An 11,447-nucleotide genomic window follows, 5' to 3' on the forward strand; every position below is an offset into this window, starting at 1 on the left:
TTGTGCGTTAATAAATGAGATCAGGGGGGAAAGGCCAGCCATTTTAATTAAACAAAGAAGTCAGGCAGCACACGCCCTTATTCCTATCACTTAACAGGCAGGATCTCTGTGTGTTCAAGGCCACACTAGGGAACACAGCCAAGCATGGTGACATATGCCTTTAATCCCAGTATCAACCATAGAGACCTGGAGGTCTGTACAGACAGACAGAAAGTGATAGAGCTGTGTAGGAAGAAGAAGTGAGGTTGCTGGGCTAAGAGCCAATGAGAGGGCAGAAAAGCAAGGCATATAAAGACATGGGTAGACAGGAAGTAACTTGCATTTGGAAGCTGCAGAGTTGGTGAGGTAAGGTTGGCTGGTGGCTTTCCCTATTTTCCTGATCTAAGGCTTTCATCCCTATATTTGGCTCCGCATTTCTAATTTAATAAGACCATTTAGAAATTCTTTTACACCAAACTAGCAATACCTTAAATGTCCCTCATTAGTAGAAATGATAAGCAAATAGGTAGACGATGGAATAGTATAAATTGACAAAAATGAACAAATTAAAGATACTTATGTATACTATGAGTATTAGAAGATTTTCAAACTATAATATTAAGAAAAACGAAGTCAGACACAATAGCGTGACACTGTAATTATATTATTCAAAGTTCAAACACTGTAAATTGATTTATGATATTAGTGGTTGTATTAAGCTTTTTTTTTTTTTTTTTTTTTTTTTTTTTTTTTTTTATATGCTGTGACCAAAGATCTGATGTCATTTAAAGCAGGGAGGGGTTTATTCTGGCTTCCAGTTAGACAGGGACCTTCCAGCCTAGCAGGGAAGGCATGGGGGCAGCAGCAACACGCAGGTTAGTCACACTGCATTCACAGCCAGGAAGCTGAGCGTGAACAGGAAGTGGGGTTGGGCTAGAAAGTCTCAAGTCCTGCTTCCGGTGACCTAGTTCCTCCAATGACACTCCACCACCTCTTAAACATTCTACGACCTTCCCAGACAGTGCTACCGGCTGGGAACCGCATGGACCTGTGAGGGATTCTGCACACTGAAACCGCAGCAGCAGGGCACTGCATCATTCTGCATGTTAGCCAATGCTAGCACACATATGGGCAATACAAGTCCCCTAAGCTTATCTTACTTGGTGACACTGCACCCACCTTAGACTGGGTTACCCTTTGTGTGGTGCACATAGTGATGAGATAACCCATGATGCATTTCTCACCACCCATTTCCTTCATTACACCGTACTGACTGTATTTGCATAAAAGCCATGGTCATTTGAATGTCCTTAGTTCCTTTGGAGTTGGGAGCCAGAGTCTAAGTGCTTCCATTCTGCTTCTTGCTTTCAGGGTGCCTGTTTCTGGTAGTCTAGAGAGGACACAGTGCGAGAACCGGGAAGGTTGTGCTAACCAAGAGGGTGTTAGATAAAGAAAGACACTGTTTTCTGTTCAGCTGCTACAGCAAGCCCCATAGTCCAGACCAAAGAAGATTGGAGTGACTTGTGCCAGGTACCACATTAACATAATTCAGTTTTGAGTTCATTTTCATACTTTTCAAAAACACACAAGGCATTCAAGGCCAACAATAGAAGTAGATGCCAGATCGAGCTGAGACGACATGCGTCTTGGATTTCCATTGCTGTGATAATGCACCATTACCAAAAGCAGCTTGGGAAGGAAAGGCTCCATTTTATCTTGCACTTCCACATCTTAGTCCATCACTGAAGGAAGCAGGGCAGGAACTCACGGCAAGGACCTGGAGGCAGGAACTGAAGCGGAAGTCATGGAAAAACACGGCTTACCGGCTCGTTCCTCATGGATTTCTCAGCTGGTTTCTTTCAGCACCCGGGACCACCAGCTCAGGGGTGGTAGTGCCCACAGTGAGCTGTGGTCTCCCACATCACCAGTTAAGAAAAGGTACCATAGGCTGCCCCGCAGGCCAGTCTGGATGGGGCATTTTCTCAGTTGAGGTTTCTTCTTCTAAAAGGATTCTAGCTTGTTGTAAGTTGACATAAAAACTAGTCAGCACAACACGATTTTAAAAAGTCCCCCTGCCTCCACCTACACAAAGAAAGTCACTTGCAGGCCTAGGGCTGCCGCTGTTGACAGAGTGTTCCTGGGTGATTTAAATGCAGTCAAGTTGTCAACAGAGATTAACTACCAAACCGACTAACACCCAATCTCCAGGAAAAAAAACCAGGAAGAAATGTTTTTAATGAAAACTATTTTATAAGAGAATATGTGTTTGGAGGGAGGAGAGACAGAGAGACAGAGAGAGATAGAGACAGACAGACAGAGACAGACAGAGACATAGAGACAGAGAAACAGAGAGGCTTGTCTGCAAAACTGCAGAACATCGGGCTCAGAACTCTCCTGGCCCCGGGGAGGAGTGTGTTGTGTGAGGGATGGTCACCAGAGCCAGAGATGAATTAGTTGTCAGATACCATGTGTTCTCATTCATGTTCTGAGAGCTGCTAACTTCCCGAGGGAGGTAACTGTCTGCCTCTTCCCTGCAAAGAAGAAAGAAATGGGACTTTCCAATGCAATCCCAGGCCCTCTGACTTGCTACTGGGAGTCCCACCGACCAAAGCCGCCCCGGGTCCGGGGCCAGGACAAAGGTATTACCCTGCTGGCTTGTTCAGGTCAGTGCTCAGGGCAGAGGCGGGAGGTGGCTCTTCAGGGGCACTCTGGTGAGAACAAGAGGCTTGAGAAACTTTGCTTATCTGTGTCCTGGGCCCCAGCTTCCAATATCTGCATACGCCAGACCCAGCAGGCAAGAGCTGAGCCTCCAGGCCTTACTAGTCCCAGACAGGGGAGTGTTTCCTAGTACCTCAACAGCCTTCTTCTTTTGGAGCCAGAAAAAGTAACCACTGGGCAAGAAAAAGGGCGAGAGACAGGTCAGTGAAAGAGTGGGGGTGTGTCCTCAGGGGCAAGGAAGCTAAGAGGAGCCACTCACCCAATGCCAGCCACAGCCAGGAACATCAGGATGCTGATAAGGATCACAACCCACTTGTAGGACCGAGTGACACTGACTGGGGTGGGAAAGGAGGAGCCAGGTGTTCGGAGGCTGAGGTGAGGCACTTGAGGTTATAAAAGGGTGTGTCCCGGACAGATTTGCCCTTCAACAGAGTGCTTTCTGTCTCTGGGGCCCGCCAAGACTGCAGGACTAGGAAGCAGCAGGTAAAGGGTGCTGCAGCTGAGAGATGTGAGGGAGGCCTGAGGAGGAGTCGGGGTGGGTGAGTGCTTGCCTGGGGAGCACAAGGACCTGAGTGCCATCCCTGGCAGGATGCCCCTGTTATCGTAGAGCTGGGGAGGAGGTGTCAGGCAGATTCCTGAATCTCACTGGCCAGCTGGCCTAGTGTATTTGGTGAGTTTCAGGCCAATGAGAGACTGTGTCTCAAAAAGAAGATGGGGAGTTAGGGAGGTGGTTCCCAGGCAAAATGCTTGCCAGCCACTCAAGTCCAAAGGCTGGCGCTGAGGTACCCAGCATCTAGGTCAAAGTCAGATGCGGTAATCTCTGTGTGTGTGTGTCTGTGTGTGTGTGATCTCTTCATTCCTGTGGGGGGAGATGGATGGGAAGAGGATCCCCAAAACTGTGGGACATCAGGCTTGGATTAGCAGTGGTGAACAAGAGAGCTTGTGTTTCTAAGAAGGTGGCAAGCAAGGACAGATGCTGGAGGCTGATCTCTGATTGCCGTACTCACACTGTGACGCACATATCTCTACACAGACACACCTGCACTCACAGATGCAGACACAGAGAGGGGGGAGAGAGAGAAGGAGAGAGAGGAAGAGAGAGAGGAAGAGAGGGAGGGAGGGAGGGAGGGAGAGAGAGAGAGAGGAGAGAGAGAGAAGAGAGAGGTGGACGCTGGCATGAATTATAGCGTCACACTGAAGAGTCATTCCCCCAGGCTTAGCTGAGGCACAGGGAGAAAGGGTCGGAGGAGGCTCCTGGCTTAGGGTTGTGGGGTCTCAGTGAGGACAGTTACTGAGAAGGACCCTGAAGGCAGAGCCAGTGGTAGATGGGACGGGAGTGTTCCAGGTGTGCTGAATCTGAAGACCCAGAAGCAGTGGCTCTCAGCCTCTAAAGCCAGGCAAAAGGACCTTAAAAACATCCTCAAAGATTCTCTTGTCCTTCACCCAACAGGAAAGGAAAATCCAGGAACATTCTAGCTAGGATAGAAAATAACGGACAGATGGGAAACCCAGGGGTGGAGGGTTTGGGAAAGGGAGGATGGATGGAGTGTAGTCCAGTGAGTGGGGCAAAGGCCACTGACCTACGCAGAAGGTGGGGTCATTGCAGGACAGGAAGTGCGTCTGGCAGTCAGCACACACAGCGATTTCCACTGGGGACAGGAGGTCTGTGGGAGCGAGTGATGCACAGGGGCCTCAGACATGGCGGGACCTCTCGTCCCTTCCTCCAGCTCAGCCCTGGGCATACTCACCACAGGAGTCATTGCACGCTGTCCAGGAAAGTGAGATGGTGGAGAAACTGAGGCACTAGAGAGGCAAACAGAGCTGGGAGTGGTGGGGAGTGGGAGCAGGACATGGGACTAGGAGACTCCTGGAAGGAGCCTAACCTGTGGGTAGGACAGAGCTCCTGGGGAGATCTTAGGAGGGACTGCCCTTTGGGTTCTACAGTCCGTGGTCCAAGGGTGATGGGTGGGGGGTGATAGGGACAGCCCCATCTCCTACCCCTCTGCTTTAGCTCCTGGGACCTCTCTTTCAGCTTCTCAGACAGAAGACCCTTCTGAACATTGATCTCTTCCAGAAGTGCCGACTTATCTGGGTGTGGCAGAAAGGAACGAAATTCACTGACATGAAATTAGTCTTTGGTGCGCAGGTGCACATATGCGTACGGGTACGCATGCGTGTGAGTGTGGATGCTGGCTGGCACTCTGGAGTGTTTCTCTTCAGGAACCACCCACCTTATTTTTGAGACAGGGTCTCTTACTGGCCTGGAACTCTATTCTGCCTGTCAAATGAGCCCAAGAGATCCTCCTGCCTCTGCCTCCTCAGCACTGGGCTGACAGGCACAACCACTGTACATTTTTTTAAAATGTGGGTTCTGGGAATTGAATTCAGGTCTTTGTGCTTAAAGGCAAATCTTTTAATGATCGAGCCTTCTCTCTGTTTTTATTTTAAAAAATGTGTAAGTGTATGTGTGTGTGAGTGTATGTGTGTGTGAGTGTATATGTGTGTGAATGTATGTGTGTATGTGTGTGAGTGTGTGTGTGTGTGAGTGTATGTGTGTGTGAGTGTATGTGAGTGTATGTGTGTGTGAGTGTATGTGTGTATGTGTGAGTGTACGTGTGAGTGTATGTATGTATGTGTATACACGTGCGTGCGTGCGTGCGTGCGTGCGTGCGTGCGTGTGTGTGTGTGTGTGTGTGTGTAGAGATGAGAGAGGCATATGAGTATATACCTGCCTGTGTGTTCCTCTGAGTGCAGGTATGCACGTCACAGCATGCGTGTGGATGCCAGAGGACACCTTGGATGACAGTCCTCACTGGTGTCTTGTTTCCTGAGGCAGGGTTTCTCATGGTTTGCTGCTGTGTATATGCAGCTAGCTGACCTAGGAGCTTCTGTCTCTACCTCCTGTCTCCCTTTAGGAGCACCAGGATTACAGACATGTATTACCGCACCCAGCTTTCCCAGGCTGGGGCCTGGGGATCCGAACTCAGACACTCATGCTTGTGGGTTAGCGATGTATCTCCTGAACCTTCTTCCCAGTCTCCTTTGACCCTCGGACTCAGTCTCATGCATCCCAGACTTAGCACCATGCAGCAAGATGGTCTTGAATTTATGGTCCTCTTGTCTTCACCTCCTAAGTGCTAGAATTATAGGGCTGGACCTCCATAGAATGCACAGTGACACAATGTGCTCTTCAAGAAAGCTTCCCCGCCCACTACCACAAGAGCCTCCCGGGAATGCTGTTTAGGTCAGGTCTTGGTAACCCAACTCAATCCCTGGGGTCCTGGACATTTGTTCTCCTTACCATCCCTCAGCTTCTTAATGGCTTGGTCTACATGGGTGAAGAAAGTAGCTGTTTCCTCTTCCAAATGGTCTTGAGCTGGGAATGGGACGTGGGACAGAGAGATGTTGGGAACCGGATCAGGTCAGGTGAAAGGGGTGCTCCCCTCCCTGCCCAGCTGTGCCTCACCAAGATACCAGGGCATGAACAAGGCGTTGTCCTCCAGGAAAAAGGAGTGTAGGCTTTGTGAGAGTTCTGTGGGCGGCCCTGGGCTGCCCCAGAGCACCTGCAGGTCGTAGTCCAGCAGGGTGGGCAGCTCTGGCCAGCATCGGAGGCAGCTCTTCCCACTGGTCACTGGCAGCAGGCACATCAGCAAAACACGAAGCATCTTCTGGAGCCTTTCCCATGTATTCACGGTCCCGTGTGGAACACGGTTGTCCTGGGAACGGTAGAACAAAGGGAAATTCCATGGCCACAGCAAGGGTCGCTTGAAGTGAACCCGGGCTGAGGCATCACAGCCAGCAGGGAGGGAGAACAGGGACTGAGGAAAAGTAATATCAACATCAACATATGAAAGAAGCCAGTTGGCTCGTGAATGGTCTGAGCTTCCGGGTTGTGGGGAGGGACTTGGGGATGTATTGTCTACTTGGGTAAAAACTTGAGGGGAGTTATTATGGCATTGACATACAGACAGGCAGACAAATGGCAGTACAGCCCAGGAGGTGGGGTGTCTTAGAGGAAGGGGGAAGGTTTCACAGCATAATGGGAGGGATTTCTGGGGTACAACTGTATGACTATGGGAATACAAGGGAGGTGAAGAGGAGGGTCACAGGTAGGTGAGGTGCAGTCACCACAGGGGTAGGATGTGTGGCCTCTGGTGTCTCCCACCCCTGCACTGGTATTCTGGAGTCCGGCAACCTGATCTGGAAACTTCCTTGGGCAAGTGAGAACAGCTCCTATCATTTTGGGATCTGGACACTAGAAGAGTCTGTTTATACGCTCATGGGCAGGCTCTCAGTAACGGGCTGGCCAAATGCTCTACCTTAACGGTAAGGAGAGGCATTGCCTGATCAGCCTGTCGCCTCAACTATACCAGGGAGAGAAAGACGGAAAACGCTTCCTCACCAGAGCTACATGTAACACGCTTGAGAAAACCTCACGCCATGGAAACGAGAGAGTGCTGTAGAAATGACCTAAAAGGTAACAAGCGCCATAACCCAGTGCTTTTTGATGGCGTGCCTTCTACCCGGCTCACTAGCTCACTCCCATCATCATGAGTGCTTTCCTTTTCTTAACTAGTTGCCTCTAGTTCTGTGTTTACATATGTATTCCTGATGCAGTCCTTTGCCCTGGGACACAAGAACATGGACTTCAGTGGGTGGTCTTCAAACCGAGGTCCATCCCTATAAATACCAAGCAAGCCTCCGATGAATCTCTTGCCTCAGAATGGGCCACTAGTGTTTGGCAGGGAGGATTCTCTGATGCTTCCTGTGTTAACGTGAACATGAGGATGATGTTTCCAACATATGAACTCCGAGAGGCACATTCAAAACGGAAATTCGGCACTCAAATTCTGACGTCATGTCTGTCTCACATTCTGAGTGCCGTCTGTCTCTTGGAAGTTTCTCCACTAAAGCAAATCAGATTGATAGCTGGGTCATCGTCCGCATTGGCATTTGAAATCCTTCTACTTTCCCTCTGTGCCAACTGTTTGTCTCATGGTGGAAACGAAGCACCGGACAAAAACAGCCTATGGGAGGAAGGTCCATGCCCGCTCACAGTTGGAGAGGACACCGTCCCTCACGGTGGGGATGGCATGGTGGCAAGAGCTTCATTGAGGCAGCTGTCCCATTGCATCCACATCCAGGAAGCAGAATGTTGGTGCTGGACTCTCTTCAGTCAATCCAGGACCCCAGCGCATTGTCTGGTGCTGCCCACATTCAAGGGGGCGGGGGTCTTCCCACCTCAGTAAACCTGATAAAGTCCCTCCCAGACATGCTCAGAGGATTGTTTCCATGGTAACTCCCCCCAAGTACAGATTCCCTCATGCACGAGTCCTCAGTTCTTGAGCAACTGCGGGGAGCCGTGTGGCCTAGTTTTGGACCAGTCTATGAGTGCTTGTCCAACGGGTCTCCAGATGAGGCAAAAGCCCACGGGGACAGCCTCACTCGGCAAGGACCAGTGGACTCCGGGACGGCGCGCACGGAATACTGCTGGGACTGCATGGCCTGCATGCTCTCTTCTCTCTTAACATTGATGATTCTCTTGGTGGTTTTAGTGTCTTGTCAATCATGCACAGGATAGATGTCATCATTCTGGAAACCCCATTGTTTCCTCAATATTTTCCCTTGCAATTGTTTGGGAGGTGATGCTTCTCAGGTTTCTTGTCTGGGGATGCCTGCTGTCACTTCAGATCCTGGGAGCTGTTCTGATTCAGTGCTGACAGGATCCGAGGTAGCTCACCCCTATCTCTGCAAAGATGTTTTGAATGAGATTGTTGCTCCTGAAAATGTGTGCCTATGTGAATCACCTTTTAGTTTTGTAAAGACTTAGTTTTGGCTCGATATTTGGCCAAGATAGCAAAATGGTAAGTATTGTTCTGGTTTGAAGATGTTTTGATGTAACAGTTGGGAGAAAACATATTTGTTTTTGCCAGAGGTTGGCGTTGGAGGATGAGAAAAACATGCTTGTTTTTGAATTATAAATACAGCTGGAGCTATTTGGGGCCGGCCACTTGTGTGAAACTCATCTGGTGGTCTGACCATTCATTTCTTCACACCGGTGCCTCCCCCCCATCTCAGGACCTGAACCTAGGCTGGGCAGGACCATGGCAAGCAACAGTTGCTAGAATTCAGTGGTTTGCAACGTTTATTTATTATTATTTCCTAGTGTCTAAAAGTTTGAGTTTGGTTTAGCTGGGCTCTCTGCCCAAAGGATCTCACTAGGCTAAATTTACCAAGCCATCTGGAAGACCTGTAATTATGTCAGATAATCAACTTTTGATTCCACTATCATGGCTTCCATCCATGTATGATTAGATTCATTACTTTGGGTCTTTGTGCAGGGCAGCAGCATCATGGTGAAGTACATGTCATGGTGGAGGAACAACATCCTCACTTCACGAAGGCCAGGAAGAAAGAGAAAACAAAGGGGTAGAGAGACTAGAGTTCCATAATCTTCGGTGGAAACTCATGGTAGCTCAACTTTCTCCCAGCAGGCCCTGTTTCTCAGAGGTACTCGCACCTTCCCAAACCGTCTCCTGAGGAAGGGCTGGGGCTTTGTTTGACACTGGCCTTTTGAGACCCTTTCCCAACTCTGGCACTAGTTGAGGGGGCTGTGGCTGTCGGACTGGAGAGAGGGGTGCTCTCAGCAGCTAGAGATGCTCTCAGTTCCTGCCTCTGGGTCCTTCCATAGTCTTTTATAGTCACTGAACTTATCCCTTCGGGAAGGGATACGTTTGTTTAAAAAGGCCTGCCTAGGACAATCATTGCTTTGGTTACCTCAAAGTTATTTTGATGTTAAATCTTAGCCATGTCTACAGAATCCCTCATCTTTGTATAGCATAGATCTTAATCCCGTGTAAAAACACATCATGCAGTGTGACCTCACACCTGAGTGTTTGCTGATGGTCCTATCTGGATGGGGTGCTTTCAGATTCTTGTTGTCTTGATCAAAGAATTCAAATTCTTTGAAAAAATAATGCAAATTATCAAGGTGCTTGATAAGTATAGGGAAGGTGTGGAGATGATATGTAGCAAGGGAGCTGTAGGCCCTGAGTGAGGATTGTGCGATAGCCCCGGGTTACTTGACCCGTTTCCCCTTAAAAATGTCATCAATTAGCTTTATTAGTTAAAGTAGAAATAATACCTATTAATAAAGTCCCCCCCCCCCCCCGCTTATAAGAGTTTATTAGAGTTAAAGGGACAGAGTGCGCAGGCCTGTGGGAGAGACACGTGCGTGGAGAAGAGGAGAAACTGGGAAGCATGGTGCTCCACTTTAAAACTGGCTGGGGGCGTGGCCAGGTCATGTCACTACTCCACGTGTGTGCGTAGATCACATGGTCATGTTGTGCGCTTACGTGGCCATGTAGCGTCACGGATTCTGGTCACTCGAGATGCCTTGGCTGGAACTTGCTAGGCGGAGGTGTCCGGCCTGACCGGAATTGGCTAGGCGGAAGTGTCTGCCTGGTAAATGTGACTGTGTTGTGAACCCTTCATTCCCAACTCTTTTATTTTTTAAAAAAAGAAAAAATTGTGGTTGACTGGGTATGGGGGCGACGTTTCTCTCAAAGACTGCTTCCAGCTGAATAGTGGGCATTGGTTGGCTCTTGGGGGGGATGAGGGGTATCTTGTGAAGTCCGGGAATGATGGTGGAGGTCCTGGAATGACGTTCTGCCGTCCCCTCGTTCTGCAACTGTCCATCCATGCTGTGGCTGGGGACCTCCCATTTAACAAGATACTGTTGACATAGAGAGAGCTTAGAGAGAAAGAATCATTATTATTTCATTTTGGAGTTGGCATTTGTCTGAGGTGGATTTGGCCTGCCCAGATAGAGGCATGTGACATTTACCTGAGGTAGATCTGGTCTTAGTACTCTGCTTAATTTCTATCTGAGACAAGCCTCATTAGAGGTAGTTTATTTAAGGCACCTGTTTCCCTTATTAGGTTAGCGCTTAGGAAACACAGGTGATCAGTTGCTGAGTATTGAACAATGATAAATTGTTGTATTACATTATTCCTTACCGCCTGGATATTTTTGATGGTCCTTTTGCCTCCGGCTCTGTGTGGCCCTAGTTGGAAAAGGAAGGGGTGATGATACCTTATTCCTCTGGAATTGGCGACAAAGCAGTGGATCCTGATGTCCTCTGGAGCTTGAGAGTGAGAGGCCCTGTTTGTTTCACTGTATATGAAGAGAGATTTTTCTGGGATGGAGGCTTGGAAAAAAGACCTGGTGTTAGAACTGGTCTGAGGAGATATTTAACTTTTCCTGATGGTGGGCATATGGGTAAAATTGAGCTGTAGCCCTGGGAGGTGGGAAGCCTCCAGCATGGTCATTATATGGCCTGAGTTAGACACGGATCCTCCTTTTGCTGTGAGAAGTCCACGCTCCCTCCAAATAGCAGTGTGGGACAGGAGGATATGTAAAGCATATTTGGAGTCTGTAGAGTTACTGGCTAGGAGAAGTAAGAGAGCTGCTGGCATGTCTGGGAGGAGGCAAATGTGTGGAGTGAAAAGAAATGGACGCTCCTACCTTAGCTAGGAGATCCCTCCCCATTAATGGTACAGGGCAACTTGGCACCACTAAGAATGTATGTGTGAGAGGGATGCCTCTGAAAATACAATTAAATGGTGGTGTCTGCTGAGGTAGATAAGGCTGTCCCCCAACCCCAACAATAAAGGAGGTGGCATCCCAAAACTCCCAGGACTGAGTCAATGGCTCTGGTGTCCAGAAGGAAAGAAACAGATCGCTTCCC

The 11,447-nt window shown here is 49.0% G+C and overlaps 1 protein-coding gene across 1 annotated transcript; it reads right to left on the bottom strand.

The window, feature by feature from the left end:
• Window positions 1-2,218: 2,218 nt before the first annotated feature.
• Window positions 2,219-6,407, bottom strand: Tex51 (testis expressed 51). Its single transcript, XM_015996598.3, has 9 exons — window positions 6,164-6,407; window positions 5,999-6,073; window positions 4,696-4,785; window positions 4,446-4,463; window positions 4,278-4,361; window positions 2,957-3,032; window positions 2,831-2,870; window positions 2,626-2,687; window positions 2,219-2,510 (listed from the first exon to the last, which is right to left on the bottom strand). The coding sequence occupies exons 1-9, from the start codon at window positions 6,360-6,362 to the stop codon at window positions 2,363-2,365; spliced, it is 792 nt and encodes a 263-aa protein (XP_015852084.1). The 5' UTR covers window positions 6,363-6,407; the 3' UTR covers window positions 2,219-2,362.
• Between the last annotated feature and the right edge of the window lie 5,040 nt (window positions 6,408-11,447).

This window comes from Peromyscus maniculatus, chromosome 19, assembly GCF_049852395.1.
Source record: "Peromyscus maniculatus bairdii isolate BWxNUB_F1_BW_parent chromosome 19, HU_Pman_BW_mat_3.1, whole genome shotgun sequence".
In the NCBI taxonomy this organism is placed as follows: domain Eukaryota; kingdom Metazoa; phylum Chordata; class Mammalia; order Rodentia; family Cricetidae; genus Peromyscus; species Peromyscus maniculatus.

Excerpts from the sequence above, each read along its gene's own strand:
- Tex51 (XM_015996598.3), bottom strand. The coding sequence starts at position 6,362 with ATGCTTCGTGTTTTGCTGATGTGCCTGCTGCCAGTGACCAGTGGGAAG. Across the intron at positions 6,074-6,163 it reads GTTCATGCCCTGGTATCTTG|CTCAAGACCATTTGGAAGAG; the intron begins GTGAGGCACAGC and ends TCCCATTCCCAG. Across the intron at positions 2,871-2,956 it reads CTGGCTGTGGCTGGCATTGG|TGGTTACTTTTTCTGGCTCC; the intron begins GTGAGTGGCTCC and ends TTTCTTGCCCAG.